The 18,982-nt window shown below is 42.4% G+C and overlaps 1 protein-coding gene across 1 annotated transcript; it reads right to left on the reverse strand.

The window, feature by feature from the left end:
- Positions 1-14,314: 14,314 nt before the first annotated feature.
- LOC147440216 (peroxidase 29-like) lies at positions 14,315-15,773 on the reverse strand. Its single transcript, XM_086483831.1, has 5 exons — positions 15,494-15,773; positions 15,200-15,394; positions 14,885-15,050; positions 14,659-14,778; positions 14,315-14,598 (listed from the first exon to the last, which is right to left on the reverse strand). Exons 1-5 carry the CDS (start codon positions 15,743-15,745, stop codon positions 14,315-14,317), a joined length of 1,017 nt encoding a protein of 338 aa, XP_086339957.1. The 5' UTR covers positions 15,746-15,773.
- Positions 15,774-18,982: the final 3,209 nt, after the last annotated feature.

The following is an 18,982-nucleotide window of genomic DNA, read 5'->3' on the forward strand; positions in this document are numbered from 1 at the left end:
GACTATCAAAGCCCATCAAATGGCAACCCTCTTTATTTCACAAATTTTCAAGTACCATGGCTTGCCCATGTCCATAGTGTCGGATAGAGATCCTAGAATGACCAGTAATTTTTGGAAGGGTCTCTTTGAGAATTTAGGAACAAGGCTAAACTTCTCTTCGGCCTATCATCCACAAACTGATGGCCAAAGTGAAATAGCTAACCTAACCATTCTCGATCTACTAAAAGCCTATGTAACGGAAGTAGATCAAAGATCCCAATGGGAGAAGTACTTACCCTAAGTGGAGTATGCTTACCATAACATTGTACATACTTCCACGGGAAAAGCACCTTTTGAGGTAATTGAGGGAAGATCAAAAAGTCCCTTGCTACTTAAGGTACATGGGAAGATCTTCGCTGCAAATGAGTATAGCCGAGACCTACAAGAATCTTTCGAAAAGATTAAGGATGCTATCTCTATCTCACAGCAAAGGCAAAAGGCTGCTGCTGACAAGCGCAGAAGAGCCCAAGCCTTTAAAGAAAACGATTGGGTCTTGTTAAAGTTTCCCAAGGCTCGATTAAGGCACACAACGGGCAAGAATCCTACGGGTCACCAAAAGTACTATGCTAAACTAGCAAAAAGGTACTATGGTCCCTTTTAGATTCTTAGGCCAATCAATGAGATGGCCTATCAACTCAAGTTGCCCAATCATTGGCTCATACACAATGCTTTTCATGTGAGCCTATTAAAGCCTTACAAAGGAGAGCCACCTCAAGAACTAACTATTGAAGACCCAGTGGAGATCGAGGACCAAGAAGAGGTGCTGTAGCCCGAGTTCATTCTCTAACATGAAGACAAGGTACTAAGAGGCGGTAAGACTATCCGACGATATCTTATTAAGTTTAAGAATTATCCTTTTGAAGATGCTAGATGGATGCAAGGCATACAATTAAAGGATAACCTAAACCTTGTCAATGCTTACAATGCTTCCCAAGAGTAAGCAAATGTACAAAATGTTAAAAATGAACAAAATTTTTGTCTTATAAGACTCTCTTTTTCTTTATTTGTGCACAAAAATGAAGTAGTATGCATGCTTAGATCAAGTTTGCGGAGACGACGTCTCCCAAACACCAAGTAGAGCTTGTCACTCTACTATGGAAGACTGATAGGACTAATGTGCAGACATGCTTGCGGCAGCCTCAATCTCTCAAGCGCCAAATGGACTAGTCATCCATTGTGGAATGATGTCGTAGGGTAACATAGGGATCCTCTACCCGCTAAGAAAAGGACTCATGAACATGCTTTATCTTCTCTACACCATAGTCGAGGACGACTATGATTTCAAGAGAGAGGTAATGTCATAATAATCAATATCTAATTCTCCTAAATGATTTTCTCATATTAAACTGATCATTTAATGTGAGGAAGGCCAGGGGAGAAAAAGCTAGAATATTGGTTAAGCTAGCAGACCGGCCATAGTAGGGATCCAAAGGAGGGAAAATAGGGATCCAAAGGGGGGGCCATCTGCAAAAGAGCCATGTGCAACAATGGGCTAAAAAGACCCTAAGGTTCAGCCCATTAAGACTTCCAAAATGCTAAGGTTCCAAAATTCAAAGGTTGTGTCCAAAGGTCAACCCTAGGGAAAAGTGGATGCTTTGTGTGTGCCCTAAAAGTTTTTGCACATCCCTACATGGGAGGGGGCAAGCCCTAAAGGTAGGGGATGAGAGAGAAAGCCACACACATACACACGGACTCCCTTTACACAAAGGGAATGAGGGACACATGTCAGCTCCCTAGGCCAAATGCCCACAAGGTGTGCCCAATTTCTATTGGATGACCCTTGAAGTGGACCAATGAGAATTAAGCTAGAGTAAATCTAGTTTAATTAATTTAAAAACATTTAATAAAAGAAACCAATGAGAATTAAGTATCCTAAAAGACTATTGGGCAGTCTCCCAAGGGGTCCAATGAGCATTCAGGAGCCCCATGGCTTGCCCGATTCCTATTGGCCAGGAGGCAAAGGGGTCCAATGAGAGTTTAGTTTAATTATTTAATTAGCTAAAGCTCTCACAAAAGGGGAAAGGGGGACACATGTCAGAAGGCTATCACTTATGCTGCTTAATTGTAATTGGCTTGACTTGGGGAGGGCCAATGAGGCTTCAGCAAGAGCAATTAGCAAGAGGGCTCGCCCAAGAGAGAGAGGGGGCTGGTTTTTGCAAGGCATTATCACACACACACTCACACAAGCTCATGTGTGAAGAAAGAGAAGACTATCTCTTCCCAAGCTTTAATGGAGAACTCATCACCTACTCCAAGCTTGTGAGATAGAAGCCTACATCAACACTCTCTTGGCATGTGGATGCAAATCCAACCAAGAGACAAGCTTCAATGCATTCTCATCTCCTCTACCAAGCTAATTACTAAGCTAAGCTATGCTACATATGAGTGATTATGTGAGAAGATGTACATCTTTCTCGTAAAATACTCCTTCTTCCTCTGAATCTACTCTCATACCCTGCTAGCTCTCACCATCTTCGAAGGTGTGTGAGGTCTTGGGCCTGAGAACGGGGATAATTCAAGTTGTGTTTGTTAAGTGTTTTGCTTAGTGCATGAAGTTTCCATCTTCATTGCACTAGCTAGTCTTGAAGGAACACAAAGAATTGTATTGTACAATGTCTCTCTTGATGGGAGAAACCATAATACAAAGCCTTTTGGAGGGGGGACCGGCTCCATGAAAATCCGGTCCTCAACTGTTGTCAATAGATTAATTTCTCTCTCTTTTGAAAGTATTGTCGATGCTATCTAACTAGGTGTTATGCTTTTTGTTGCTCTCTCCACCCAAGCACTCTTGTAATTCTCATTAGGAATCTATTCTAATGAAATGCCCACTATGTTCATGCTACTTTCCGCTACACATAAGTTTTTAGGCCATTAAATGTTACAGTATGCATGAGGTTGCATGCCAAAGGTAGAGCACTCATACGCCTAAATCATATTGTATAGTTTCTACTTGATTTTATCTTTGAAATTGATTGTATACTTTTTTCTATTCTATAATTCTTTCCTTTGACTCTGTGTGGTCAAAGTGTTGACACTTTCGTACACGCCACATTGACGAGCATTGAACCACCATGGAGTGTGTCATCATGGACAGCTTTGACACAAATAGTGATGAGGGTAGGAATTGTGGGACTATTGAAAGGATACTAAAGGTCGATTTTAGAACCTTTCATACCTTCATGTTTGAGTGCAAGTGGTTTTGCAAATGTATCAAGATGACATGGGGATGGAATCTACATGGTGGACTCTAGTGTGCATCACGTGGGGAGGTATGAAAACTTAGTTTTACCACGCCATTGTGAGTGGGTGAGTGATTATCAAATTTACCTTTATTTGTTTGTACCATAATATCAATGTCACTCAATTTGAATTTCTATTTTATAGGTTATCTAATCAATCCACCAACCAAAACTTTGGTTTGTAATTCTAGTAACACCTTGAGGAAGGACCATTTTTGCCACTAATGAAGTGGAGACCATCTTTGAATCTCTTCCAACTACTACTTTGGAAGAGGAGGAGATTGGGGAGAGAGAGATCGATGAATCAAGTTGCACCACTGTCAAACTTAGCGAGGAGGATGATTGTCATGATGATGATGATGATGAGATGGAAGATAATGAATTCAAAGATGATGAAGCCAATACGTTTACAAATGATGCTTCAGTTTCTCTCTTTGTTGATTTAGGAGTCACAGGTTTAGAATTAGGTGGTGCTACTTGTAGAGATATTATTTGAAGATGATTCATAAAGGTTTTGTATATTTTATTCTATGAAATTTTTTTGCCATGTCATCCTTTCCTCGCTCTCTCTCTCTCTCTCTCTCTCTCTCTCTCTCTCTCTCTGTGTGTGTGTGTGTGTGTGTCTCTCTAATTTTATCAAGCATGCTAATTTATGGTAATCAAATAGGTCTGAGTAGTTTAATGATCAAATATCTATCACTTTTAAATCCAATTTTTTATGAGAAATATCAAATGCTTTTTTTTTATCAAGCATGCTAATTTATGGTAATCAAATAGGTCTGAGTAGTTTAATGATCAAATATCTATCACTTTTAAATCCAATTTTTTATGAGAAATATCAAATGCTTTTTTTTGTAAAATAGATACAAGTACTCAAAATTGATTATTTTTGTTCCAAAGTGTTGCACAGTAATGCTAGAGGTAGATGAAGGCACCTATAACCTCTCTCTCCCCTCCTCTCCCTCTCTTTCATGCACATAGTACACATACACATCCACCTTCACACATTTTCTTCTATGGTTTTTTGAAGAGTTACAACTATAAGTGGAGTTAGAGTTTTGTATTGTGCGCAATGCGAGAGTGCTCCCAATATTGTAGAGTGTTTTAATTGGATAAGAGATCCTTTATTGTGCTCCTTGCTCAATATCTCTTCATAGCAAGAGAGCTCGCCACCACCATTGTGAAAAGCCTTTCAGAATAAGCGATGAATATAAGGATGAAGTCGCTCGGGTGAAATATGTGTCGTGATTGGGAGAAGAGTATAGGCCTCTTCTGTTTCGGATAGGGTTGTCCACATCGGGCCTTAATGTGTGTCGTACTTGCAGACCATCGTTCGTGATGGAGCGATCGGTTGTCTTTGCAAGCTAATCTATTCACAAAACCATAGTTTCATGTCTCAATCCCAATTTTTGGTTCTTTGATATTTTTTAATGAAAATAGAAAGAAGCCCCCAAATTTGAAAGTTTTAGTGCCAAAGCGGGGGGTAGTAATGGTTGAGATAACCATAGCAGTAATACCAATGGTGATAATAGCGGTACAAAATCACTACAAGAGGCTATTCATATTAGCGACACTCACACATCGACGCTCAAAAAAAAAATTCCAGAGAGCGCCCAAAAACTCAGATCTCAGATCTGAGTTTTCGGCGCCCTCAAGCAAGGAGCAGGTAACGCTCTCCCTCTCTCTCTCTCTCTCTCTCTCTCTCTCTCTCTCTTTCTTCTCCACACACACACACACACACACACACGAGGAGAGGAAGGAGAGCCAGGTATGCTCCTTCCCTCTCCTCACTCTCATGTTCCCTTCCCCTCTTTCTCTCTCCCTCTCTCTCTCTCTCTCTCTCTCTCACACACACACACACACACACACACACATAGTGTTTTTGAGAGAGAGAGAGAGAGAGAGAGAGAGAGAGAGAGAGAGAGTACAAACATAAACAAAAACGCACACACACATACATAAACAAAGAATGCACACACACATTGAGAGAGGAAAAGAGAGAGAGAGCATGCATAAACAAAAAAACGCACACATTGAGAGAGGAAAAGAGAGAGAGAACATGCATAAACAAAAAACGCACACATTGAGAGAGGAAAAGAGAGAGAAAACATGCATAAACAAAAAAACGCACACACATTGAGAGAGAAAGAGAGAGAAACTAATTTAACGTCGTAGGAAACTAATTAAAATTAAAAGACCTAAAGATCTAGCCGACGAGGAGTTGAACTCAAGACCTATTATTCAAGAGGGAAATGGCATAACCAATCTATCATACTTGGCATGGGTGATAGAAAGGTTATACCATTTATCTCTTTTTATTGGCACACACATCCACACACGCGCACACACACAAGAAAAAGAGAGTTATAACGTCGTAGGAAACTATCATAAAAGACGTTAAAGATTAGGTTAGATGTAGACTTACGTTAAATTAGATTTAGGTTTATTTTTAGTTAGATTTACGTTTATTTACGCTAGATTTAGATTTACGTTATATTAGATTAGATTTAGGTCTCCATAGACTGCAATGCCTGCATGAAGCGGGTGAAGAAAGCCCTCAATGGAATATAGGGTATTGCTGCCTTCACTCATGGTGGGCTCCGTCGATCCAAAAGTACTGGTGAAATGTCTTCAGAAGATAGGGAAGAAGGTGGATCTTCAAGGCGGCAAGAGTCACTACATCCCCGACAATGACCATCTAGACAACCTCTAGTCATTCAACAACAACTTCAAAGTTAGTAACAAGAGCAAGAACGGTCCAAAGGGACAATTGCTGTTGTCACATGTGGATGGAGATGAGGCAGCGTCACCGCCGGAAGTTAACTCTCACATCTTTAGTGATGAGAATGCCAACTCTTGCCGAGTTATGTGAAAAATTATGTGTTAAATCAGTTTTAAGGTTCTTATAATCCCTGTTAGTTTAGTTCTTTGTTTTTGATATAACATAATTTACGTTAGATTTAGATTTATGTTATATAAGATTAGACTTAGGTTTATTTAGGTTTACCCACACACACACACACACACACACACACACAAGAAGAAGAGAGTTTTAACGTCGTAGGAAACTATCCCAAAAGACGCTAAAGATTAGGTTAGATGTAGACTTACATTAAATTAGATTTAGGTTTATTTTTAGTTAGATTTACGCTTATTTACGTTAGATCGAGTCCACACAAGAATTACTTACGGTTTAGGGTTTAGAGTTAGACGAACAGTGAAAAGATCTACTGTGAAAAGATGTTAAGATGCTATGAAGTGCTACAGCTAGAGAAGAGGCAAAGGGGTTTTTTCCACTACATGCAGTATCATGTAGACGTGGTTCTGTAGATTTCTTGTACCCACAAATATAGGTATTGACCAATAAAGACGAGATTATAACCCGGTGGTTCTGATCTCCGTGCACCTCTAGACCGAGGTGTGCGGGGATTGGACATGACTAGAGAATGTGAGGTAGAGAGAGAGAGAGAGAGAGAGAGAGAGAGAGAGAGAGAGAGAGAGATAAGACGAAGAATGCCAATAGAATATTAAATTTGTTGTCCAGGTTATAAGATTTTTATCCTCATTATGAGTAGTGACGAGGATGTGGGACCGTCCAACCGAAACACCTATCTCTCAACAAGGGTCTTATGTCCTTGTAATCAATGCAAGCATGCTGTGTGACGGACAAGACGTGTTTCTTTGCAGCACGTTCGCAAATTTGGCGAGTTCGATCCATCTATTATAGATCGACTTTTTGCCAATTATAACTCGTCGGACTCTGACGCTGGCCAACAAGCAGCAATCTTGCAACCCAATAGACGTGTTCACAGGCGCTTTGGTCAAGCAGCATATGTGAGGCCACAAGATGTAGCCTCTGACAGCTCGGGGGATGATCATGCAGAGCACATTCCCAACGAGGCAATGTTTGAGCCCGAGATTGATGAAATGATCGAGACGATCATGGATTCAGAAAGGCTTATCTATGATGATATGAAAAGTGAAGCCGATACGCCATTGTATAATGGAGCACGTATGTCTAGATTGAAAGCACTCCTGGTTCTTCTCAACATGCAGGCAAAGTTTGGATGGAGTGACACTAGCGTCACAGCGCTTTTCAGGTGATCTATTACAATTAGTTTACTTTAATAAAACTCTAAATGTATAATGATCTGATAGATTTTTACACGACTGTATCGTATTTTTATGTTGTGTAGATTCCTTAAAGAGCACATAGTACCAGCTGACAATGTGATGCCAGATTCCCGAAATGAAGCAAGAAAGATTTTGTGAAACTTGGGGATGGATTACAATTCTATCCACGCTTGTCCTAATGACTGCATTCTTTTCAGAGGGGAATACATAGACATGGAGAAGTGTCCGAAATGTGATTCCGAAAGATATCGAGTAGATCTCCACAGGACAAAAATTCCACAAAAGGTTTTGCGACATTTTCCTCTGCTTCCTCGCATCGAGCATTTCTTCGAATGTAAGTCCATGGCCGCCCTAGCATCATGGCATGAGGAGAATAAATCTTCGGATGGTGTGCTACGAATTCCTGCAGATTGCGCAGCCTGGAAACATATAGATGGAACATGGTCGGATTTTGCCAGGGAAGCTCGAAATTTGCGCTTAGACCTGGCTATGGATGGCGTAAATCCATTTGGTCAAAGATCAACATCTTACAGTGTATGGCCCGTTGTCATCATCAACTACAACATTCCCCCGTGGTTGACTACGAAGAAGGGGCACCTATGGCTAAGCTTGATTGTGCCAGGGCGATATAAAGTGGAGAATATGGATGTGTATCTTCGTCCAGTATTGGAAGAGCTACAACAATTGTGGATTGGCATAGAGGTGGTGGATATGAGCCGACACACAGGACGATGGAATGCTTTGATCAGAGGCATTCTAATGTGGACCATACATGACTATCCCGGGCTAAAAGAATTCTCAGGTGATCTATTGACACTCCTCACTCAGACACTGTAAATCTTGTTTTTTCCCATAGTTGATCTATTATCATGTGCATACATGCAGGGCTTCAAACAAGCGGATACAGAGCATGTGTCACATGTGGACCTAGACTGAATGCACGTAGGGCGCCCTCACTGAAGAAGCAAATCTACAAAGGTCATCAAGCGTATCTTCCAGAGAATCATGTGTTACGCGACGGCTTTTTGGGAAGAGAGCCACCAAGGATGTCTGCACAAGCATGGTTAGAGAAGAAGGAGATGTGCGACGACGGATTGCCTCCAGGGATGAAGAGACTATCTCTATGGTACGAGTTACCATACTGGCCCCGACTCATGATCAATCACTTGCTCGATCCAATGCACATATTCAAGAATGTGGGTAATCTACTATGGGACCATCTGACCGGCAAGAAAGATACTTTGGGAGCCAGAGTTGACCTTAGAAATGTGGATCGTATGGAGCAATATTGGCCGCAAACAGCGTCTGATGGATCGATAAAACTCCCTAAAGCACCATGGATTTTCACAGGAGCCCAAGAACGCAAAGTAAAAGAGACCATTCGATCTTTGCCGACCCCCACTGGCGTAATGCACTCGCTCCGAACGTGTTTTACTAAAGAAGGAAAGCTGACCGCTTTGAAGTCACACGATTGGCATAAAATGTGTCAGGTACGTTCATAGTGGACTTTAATATCATTGCTACACATACTTTACAGTTTATTTTACCGGTTGCCATTGAGGGATGTTTGTCTCTCGACATCCGTAACACAATCTACAAACTTGCAAAGCTGGTGCAATGGATCTCACAAAAGGAGATTAACGTAGACTCCATACCATTCGCCAAACTAAATGCTGTGGAGCTTGTGTGCATGTTTGAGAAACATTTTCCTACTACCATGCTAACCATTCAGGTGCATCTTCTTGTTCACATAGTTGATGAGGTGGAAATAGCTGGCACAGTTCATTCCAAATGGATGTTCTTCTTAGAACGTTTCATGAAAACGCTTAAGGGATATGTGCGTCAAAAGGCACGTCCGGAGGGTAGCATGGCAGAAGGTTGGTTGGTATCAGAGTCCCTAGTGTACATTGGAGAGTGGCTATACGGATTTGATAAAGCCCGGGACACGCTATGGCGAACCATAGATGATGAGCGCATATCTGGGATTGTCATGTGCAATCTCGGTGTTGAGAAGAAGATGACGGAAGATCTAGAGACTAAAATCAACCGATTTTGCATTCTTCACAATCTAGTGATGCAAAAGTGGATTTCACAATATGAGGATGCAAAGCAAGAGCGACAAAGCTCACGAATCGAGTGGAGACGGGGAAGACGACCACCGATGCACTATCCGACGGTTGTGGAGAGCCTACCAACATTCATGAGCTTAAGATGGTTGCACAACCAATTGAAAAGCGCACAACAATGCGGTGACGAAGTGACTGAGGAAGAGTGGGAGTACTCTCGGGGTTGCGCGACCAAGGTAAGTTTGCAATGTACGACTAGATAGTGACTTTATTTCTAAATGTTTGAACGGCCACTCATAATCTTTGTTCGTTGTAGTATAAGTCATACACAGCAGCATGGTGTAAAGGTCGACATTTTAGGGTGGAACGGATCGACAAAAAGCGTTTTACTCAAGATTATGGAATCATGGAAAACTTTGAACAGTCTAGTCGACGACGTTCCTCTGATGCAGATCCTGTGGTGGCGGAACTCACTTACTTCGGCACGCTACAAGAGATTTTGAGGATCGATTACAGAGGATTTTTTGTCGACTTGTTCGACGTGCATTAATGGTTCAAGATAATCATGGAGGGTCGCAACGCTACTGTGCGTAGAGGAGAGTCTGGTTTTCTTGAGGTGGATTCTACTAAGAAATGGACTGACCTAAGAGACACTTTCGTACTATCCGAGCATTGTGAACAAGTAAGTATGTAAATAGTTAACATCTCCCTTTTACAAGTTATGTGCTTGAAAGCTCTCATGTAAGTTATGTGGCTCTGGCAGGTAATATTTCATCCTACAAAGTCTACATCAAACTGGTGGTACGTCATAGAGGTAGCCCCTCGTAGTGCAAGGACGTATGAAGGCTACCATGTGCCAATCACAACGGCATCAATGGAAGAGATCAGAGAAGATGCTCAATCAGAAGCCGCTGCGGTGGTGCCAGACGAGCATCAAGATGCTACTACTCTATATGGGGTGCATGCAGAGGAGCTACAAAATGAAACAGAGGATATGTGTTTAAACGGAGATCTCTATATAGATATAGGAAGTTATGCTGAGTTATGCGAGGATGAGAGAGATCTCTTAAAGCCACAAATATTGTATTTGAACAATTTTGCTTCGTGTTGTAAAAGCTCTAGCTCTCTAAGTACCTTCCATGGTGTATAACGCTCTTTTCTACTCGCGCTCACATCTTTTCATTGAAAATTCCGAGTTTTCGACTTGCCTCTTCTATCACTCAATTCATTGCGTCATTGTATTTATATGCGTCATTACGTCATTGTATTTAATGGTCTTTGCGTCATTGTCTACTCTATTCATTCAATATTAAGTTTAAATTTCGTGTGTTTAATGCAGGTATGGATGATGAGGAGTTTCTTTCTTCTTTGTCACCGCAGCAAAGACAGTGGTACGTGGAGCGTCATCGCTCTGGCGCATCATCGCGCGTTCCTACTCCATCCGCATCTCCCTCTCTTTCGGAGCATTCGGCGCGCTCCGAAGCTTCGGCGTCGACGAGACGAGCTTCACACTCGTCTACACACCGGCGCTCTAGTGGTGGCGGTGGCGGTTGTTGTGGGGATTCCGCCGCCGATGCCTCCACACCGCCTCGTGTTCGACGAGGCTCTTTACCCTCCCCTTCTTTGCCCGCCCCCACACCAGCCACAGCATCGCCATCTATGCCAGGTTTTGCGTGGTTGACTATTCCTAGTAGCTACACACCTCTACCTACTCTGCCAGGAGCCACCCCACTCGACACTCCTCGCTTCGGGGCCCAGACGTCGGTGGAGACACCTGACGTCCGTACCCCCATCGATACGCCGCTAGAGACCCCTGTCGGGACACCCAGGTTCACGCGTCACCGGCCAGAGGGCTTGCCTTACTTCGTCGACTTCAGCAGCGGCATCATCATGGATGATAACGGCAAGAAGGTGATCTCGCGTATGCGTGGTCTTTGCTCTCAGCTGTTTAGACACTACATACTAAACAAATGGAGTGAAGTACCAAGTGATTTAAAAAACAGAGTGATCAGCATACTTCATGATGAGTTTCCCGTTCCAACACGGGATGAGCGCTTCAATGAAGACCTGATGAAGATTCGAATGCGCGAATACTGCAAACACAAGCGTTCCGAAGTGCAAAAAGCAATCAAGCATGGGTGGAACAGGCCAAATTGGCTGGCCAAAGAAGATTGGAAGAATGCGAAGAAAGCAGCGCGCGAGAATCCCGACAAGTGGAAGCAACAAAAGGATGCAGCCAGAGCGTGAGTAGAGGCAGGGAGCTCGCACCACCTGGGGAGCGGTGGATGGGCATCATTTGAGGCCGATTTTGTAAGTGTTTTTGCATTGCTCTTTATGTTCGATAGTTTAAGGTTTATGAGTTTTTTAATTCTAACATAATGAAATCTTTGTATGTTTTGACAGTGGTCGATGACAGGACGTGATCCCACACCGTACGAGCGCGAGTACGCACGCAGGAAGGGCTTAAACGCCCTGATGGACATTCTCAGTTCTCGCGACGGCATGGTTAGTATTAGGGTTTACTCTTTTCTATTTTTTGTATTGTTTTATAAATGTCGTTATATGTTTATATTTACTGAAAGCTGTCTTATTGTCTTTTTTTGCAAAATCCGACAGATACGCCGCTTGGACGCGATGAGACGTCTGTCTAGACGACGTCAGTTTAGCCGTAGCTAGATAGCATTAGTTTAGGGTTTCTCATAGCTTATGTATCATGAGACGGATTTTATACGTGTTTTACATTTATCACCGCAGTTCATTTTGCCAATCAATTCTTTATGCCTATGATGTTGTACAATTGTCATTATTACATTTGTCAATCAATTCATTTTGCCTATGATGTGTACAATTGTCAATTTTACGCTTGTCAATTTTGCAAACAATGCGTCATGTGGGTGACTATTTTGGGTCTATTATCTACCCTTACAATATGCTTGATGGGTGGAATGCCATGCCCTGTCACTAAAAAAAAAATCTCTCGGGCGTCGCTATAACCGTCGCTATTTATGGCTTTGTAGCGTCGCTATGAGCGTCGCTATAGACTTCTGTGTAAATGTCGCTATGACCGTTGCTATGAGCGTCTCTATATAGCGACGCCTATAGCGTCGCATATAGCGACGCTCTCGTAGCGACGATTTTAGCGACGCCGGAGGTTATAAAAACCCAGTGTATTTCCGTCATTAACAGCGTCACAAGAGCACACAACCTCTTGTAGTGAATGTGGTATTAAACGCGACAATATCTAATTTGTAAAAAAACTCCTTCTCACCCCCCCCTCTCCCCTCTTTGCCCACCCCATTTTGGACTCTCTCTCTACAAAATGTAGTAAATGGTTGTGGTAAACATTTTGGAAGTTTTATAGTGGTTGCAAATATCAATGCTAGTACGGACACTTGAGAAAAGTCTAAAAAGTGTGCTCTTTTTACGTCATTGGTCTAAAGAGCTGCTAGTAGTGCCATGTAGAATATGTCAATAGAGATTGTAACCAGATTAACTTTTTGTTTTTCTAGAATGCACCTATCATCATGAAAAAAATTCCATAACCTAATAAATATAGAGCACAAGGTGCATGAGTATCTTTACTTGTGATCAATTAACACAAGTAAGAGTAGCTCTTAGTGGTAGATATCACATGTTTTCCGGCTAAAGCACTTAAATGTCACAAACTAATCTTTGTGAGCGCCAATGTCATTAAATTGATAGTACTATCATAGAGTGTGTCTCATGGCCATTAAAACATGGAATAAGAAATGGATATGGATATATATATATATATATATATCTATCTATCTATCTGACATATAAGGGATAAGAGAAACTAAATTCACATCATTTGAATCATGCAAAGAAGAATCTAGAGAGGAAACTTGACCGCTTTATTATTGTAAATACATCTCTTTTCTTGGTAGCAAGCCACTTTGCACATTCATTGATTTATTGTCTATGTGTATGGAAATCACGATGCTTCTGTTTTCTCTTCTTTCTAGCTTGAGAGTTATAAGATGCTTACATTTTACCTTTGTTTGCATCATAATGAGTAAGTTTACAGTTTCACACAACTTTCTCAACTATGCACAAGTAAGGCATTGTTACTAGTTTAAAAAAGTTGTCTTTTATTGTAGCTCTTCCTCAAGCGAAACAGAAACAAAATTTTGGAGCCTTTGCAGGTGGATTGCTATCAAACAAGTCGTGCAGGACTCCAACCAAGCTTCCATGCGTGTTCTACATGCATGGATTGGATGAGGCATAGTCAATCTTTAGCATCATGCCACTAAGATGAGATCAAATGACAATGCAGTACATTTTTGCCTTCTCCTTCTAGCAATGGTGTTGATGGTAAAGGTTGCTAGCAATGCAAGATTAAAGCTCTTTTGAGGATTTTTTTAACACATACCACAAAGTCGGCATGCATTCCATGCAACAAGCACTCACTTGACCAAACTATCCCAAGAGACCTTAAAGATCTATACGACTAGGAGAGTTGAACTCAAGATCTGTTATTCAGCATAACCAATCTACCACATGTGCACTTGGGGGGAAAAGAGAGAGAGAGAGAGAAATGTGCATTGGGAAATTTTTATTAACATTTACAACCTTACGTGAAAACCTTATGCAAGCCAAATGAAATTCTCAAAATATATTGTTTCTATTTCATAATGTCATGATCTCTGTTATAACATATGTCGCTGACTTCCTCATTGTAGCTTGGGATAGCATCCCCATGTCTAATATTATAACATCATTTTCACAATTCACAAAGAATTAAAGGGCAATTTTTTAATCAAATAATATTTGACTACCCACTACGAGGGATAAAACCCATATAGCTGGCGAGCATTAGAGGAGGAGACTGCACCGCTTGCGGATGAGACCCTGCCTATCGGAGATCACAGTGGCCTGAGTGAGCTTGAGGAAGGCGGTCGTGTAGGCGTCAAAAAAGGCGCGCTGGTTGGCAGCAAAGTGGCGCACGATGGGTGACGTGCGCCTGTCACTTGCCAAGCTGGCGTCCACGCTCAACAGGCCGCGATGCGCCGCCACGTCGCGGAAGTATTGCTTGTCAAACACCAGATTGGTAGCGTCGTTGAAGGCGGCGGACCTTCTACTACTCATATTCCACATGGCTCCGTCCCCCCCGCTAGTTATATATTGGCTTGATCCTGCACGTCCTTCAATCCTTTTACGATACCCGCTGCACACCACCTCCAGTACCTTCGCCAACACGGGGCTCATCTCCCTGCCCACCTTGGGTTTAAGCCTGTTCTCAAAGCTCACACAGTGCGACACCCCCAGCGTGTGTGACCCTGCAAACATTACTAATTATACATGATGAGTACAATACCTAGCAGGCAGAGAGAGAGAGAGAGAGAGAGAGAGAGAGAGAGAGGAAGGGAAGGGGGCCTTAATTACCTAGCAGGGCCACTGTCTCTTGTAAAGTGAGGCCCTTGGGCGAGAAGAGTTGGAGCAGCTCATCAACGGAAGTAGTGGCAGGCGGGATGCTCGTATCCGCCAGCGCTCTGTACGCTTGCTTGCTATCTTTGCGCCCTGTCAGCGCTGGTATGACAGGGCCCCCGAGCTGCAGGGCAGTAACACGTAGCAGTCATATACCATAAAAAACTATCGGCTACAGGCAAGAAGAAATCAAAATCCTTGTCCTCTGTCTCTCTCTCTCTCTCTCTCTCTCTCTCTCTCCCTGCTTTGACGATCGTGGTGACTAAGTTATACCAAAGCTATGACGTCCCTTGCTGCTAACACGATGATGTCGGCGCAAGAAACCACTCCTGGACATTGCTGCTCCAGCGTCTGCTTGATGACGTCAATGAACTCCAGCCTCCTAATGCCGAAGTTCCTTGGAGAATGAAGCTCGCTTTCTATACCCTTGTCATGGTCGTCCGCCAGCAGGATGGACGCATCGCACGCCTACAATTATGCATGTTCAGGTTCCAACCTCAGTAGTTGTGTTTTTATACCAGCTGAATTAGTTGACCGAAGCATAATATAAATGTAAGTACGACGTACCTGCACTTGGCAATCGTGGAAGACAAGGCGCAGAAGAGCAGCTCCAGCAGTGATATCGGACAGCAGCAAGCCTTGCACGACCTCCTTCACAGTCTTTTCTGCATGAGGGCACTGCTCCTGGTAGTAGCCCACCTGCATAGCAGCTCCTCGGCCACCTAGCACATTCATGTGGGCTAGCATCACCACCATTGTCCAGTACACCACCACGTCCCAGCGTTTGGGCGCAGCATGCGCAACGCTATTACATCCCATACCCACGCCTGCCTCACCGCACGATCAAATTAAGAATGCTTCTGAATAGCACCTTGCTACAAAAGTAGAAGATCAGACGCAAGACTTGAATGCATGCATGTCCTCCATGTGGCTTTAAATAGCTAAGAGACTGCTGCGCCTTCCCTTGTCTTTCAGGTTGCTACCAACTCCATGTCCGCATCCACAGGACAAGCTCCTAGCTGCTGAGTAGTCGCCTACATTATCTCTACCATGTCCTTCATTTCGTATTTTCGCCGCCGTGATTATCTCTGCAAGGTAAGACCGTGAATTTCAAAATCACGGTTCATCCGTATTTCGACTATCGTCTCTCTATTATACCTCCTCCCTCTATATCAAATTTCAATTATTATTAGGATTTCACTATATCGTATCGTATCACCTATTTTTTGGCAGCTTCGCAATTTTACTAACCAGAATCCATTGAGATAATTCTCTGCAAGCATGGTTAAAAGTCAAATTTCAATTATTATACGTGGCATACTAGGATTTCAATACATCGTATCGTATCACCTATTTTTGGCAGCTTCGCAAAATTTTTAACCAGAATCTATCGAGATACCTCTGCCCCTTTCTCTGCACGCATGGTTAAAAGGTCGTTCAAAGATCAATATTTTGATTATCAACAATCAAATGGTATGTCGGATGAAAGGTGCATTAGTTTTAGAACAAAAAAACATGCCCTCGGTTATACTGTCCGTCATAGCGATGGTTGTATCGACGTCCTCTTAAAATTTAGTGACAAATAAATATGTCCCTTTTTTTTTATTTTGCATCTCTCTCTCTCTCTCTCTCTCTCTCTCTCTCTCTCACACACACACACACACACACACACACACACACACATACCTCTCACTCTTTACTTCATTAGTATGCAAGGAGATTCAAAAATCTTGCACAAGGCTCGTCCCACGTGGAAGAACTTTTCTAATGGCTGTTGACTTTATTTTTAGCATGTCACACGCTGTTCACTATTGTAGCAAAGCTCGCTTTTTTAATTCAATTGGTAGATTGTCGAGCAACAACATCTCAGTGTGACACATCCATCATCTTGAAGGCATGTGGTACTATGCAAAATGCCAATATGGGCAACATAATTCACAATGATATTGTTAGCGAGGGTTTGTTAAACAAACCGTCGTCATATATGCTAGATGTGCGCATGTTTTGAGACAAGAATCTCAACCTCAATACATGTCACAAACCTTCAGCTGAGAGCTTGAAAATGGCACCTTGACCCATCAGAATATCCGACTAAACAGGTCCAAGCACCCACTTCTCTACTCCAATAGTCTAAGACTTTCCCTGGCAATTCCTCTGGCTTTCAAGCTCCGTAGCATCCTAAACCAAATCAAGCCATTCACCACCACATAAATACTCTTCCTATTTCCAACTTTAGTCTTAGTCTTCCTCTTGGTATATATCATAACCCAATCCTCACTTGCTCTGCAACTTTTGGCCTCCAATTTTTACAGGTTTACGTAGATTCAACCTCAAACTTCGACTTAAGTTTTCTACATGGAGGAGTTGGTGCCAATGATCAAGTGAGTTAGAGTTCTTTGCAAAGTTGTTGGAAGATGATGAGATGGGCAAAAACCCTGGGCTATTTTCAACAGATGCAAAGCGAGGGCATCTCTCAAAATGCAATCACCTATGCTTTTGTCTTGAAGGCATGTGGCACTGCCTTGATGTCCAGAATGTTTGTCTCTTCAAGTGCACTGATTGCGGGATATATGCGCAACCAGTCTCTTCAAGTACATTGATTGCGAGATATGCCGAACAAGGACTAGGCCAAGAAGTTGTTGTTGGTTGTTTCCAACATGCAAAGCAAGGACATTTGTCCAGATGTAATCACCTATGCTTGCATCTTGAAGACAGGTGGCACTACGTAGGAGCAACATGTGAAGCGAGGACATTGTCCTAATGTAATCACCTATGCTTGCATCTTGAAGGAATGTGGCACTACGTAGGAGCAATGATCACAGATGCGATATGTAGGGCTCATGAGAAAGCACCAAAAAGTGTTTGAGGAGATTTCTCTCCAGAATGTCGTCTTTTGGAACACACTGATTGCGAGATATGCTCAACACAAAAAGCTCGCTGATCAGATGGGCAAAAGAACTCATGATATTATATTTCTACTCAGTGGCTGTCAAAAACAAAATGTTATGCTTGCACTGCCTTGGTCGGCATGTATGCCAAATTTGGTAGGGCCACAAAGCCGTGGGTTGTTTTTAGCCATGCGAAGGAAGGATATCAATTCCAATGCAATCACCTATACTTTCATCTTGAAGGTAGGTGACACTATGCAAGATTCTGATATGGGCAACTAACTTTACTCTTCCTATTCCCATTTTCAGTCTTAGTCTTCCTCCTCGTATATATCAAAACCCAATCCTTGCTTGCTCTATGACTTTTGGCCTCCAATTTCCTTGACAACATCGTTACAGGTCTATGAAAATCCAAGCTCAAGCTCTGACTTTTTGAGGATGTTGAGATGGGCAAAAGCCTTGCATTGTTTTCACCAGATGCAAAGCGAAGGCATCTCTTCATAAGCAATCCCTATGCTTTCATCTTGAATGCATCTGGCACTACCTTGATGTTTGAAATGTTGTCTCTTCAAGTGCACTGATTGTGAGATATGCACAATAGGGATAGGGCCAAGATGATCTGGCTAGTTGTTGAAATGTCATCTTTTCAAGTGCATTGATTATGGGAAATGCCCAACTGGGATAGGGCCAAGAAGCTCTGGTTGGTTGTTTTGAACATGCGTAGCAAGGACATTTCTCCGGATGTAATCACTTATGCTTGCATCTTATTTAGGCATGTGGAATTATGTAGTCCAACAATAATCACATACCCAATATGTGGTGCTCTCGAGAAAGCACCAAAAACTGCTTGAGGAGCTTTTTGTCCGGAACATCGTCGCTCAACACAAAAAGCTGTAGGTTGTATTCAACAAACGTGAAGCAATTTGGAAGATTCCAAGATGGCCAAAAGAATTCATGATGATATTGTTACTCAGCTGCTGCCGAAAACAGAATGTTATGCTTGCACTACCTTGGTCATGTATGCTAAATGTGGTAGGGCTGGGAAGCGCTAGGCTATTTTCAGCCAATGCGAAGCGAGGAAATTTCTCTAGATGCAATCCTATGCTTTCATTTTGAAGGTAAATGGAACTATGCAAGATGCTGATATGGGCAACAAAATTCATAATGA

Source organism: Adiantum capillus-veneris, chromosome 15 (genome assembly GCF_014529385.1).
Source record: "Adiantum capillus-veneris isolate H3 chromosome 15, ASM1452938v2, whole genome shotgun sequence".
NCBI classification, from domain to species: domain Eukaryota; kingdom Viridiplantae; phylum Streptophyta; class Polypodiopsida; order Polypodiales; family Pteridaceae; genus Adiantum; species Adiantum capillus-veneris.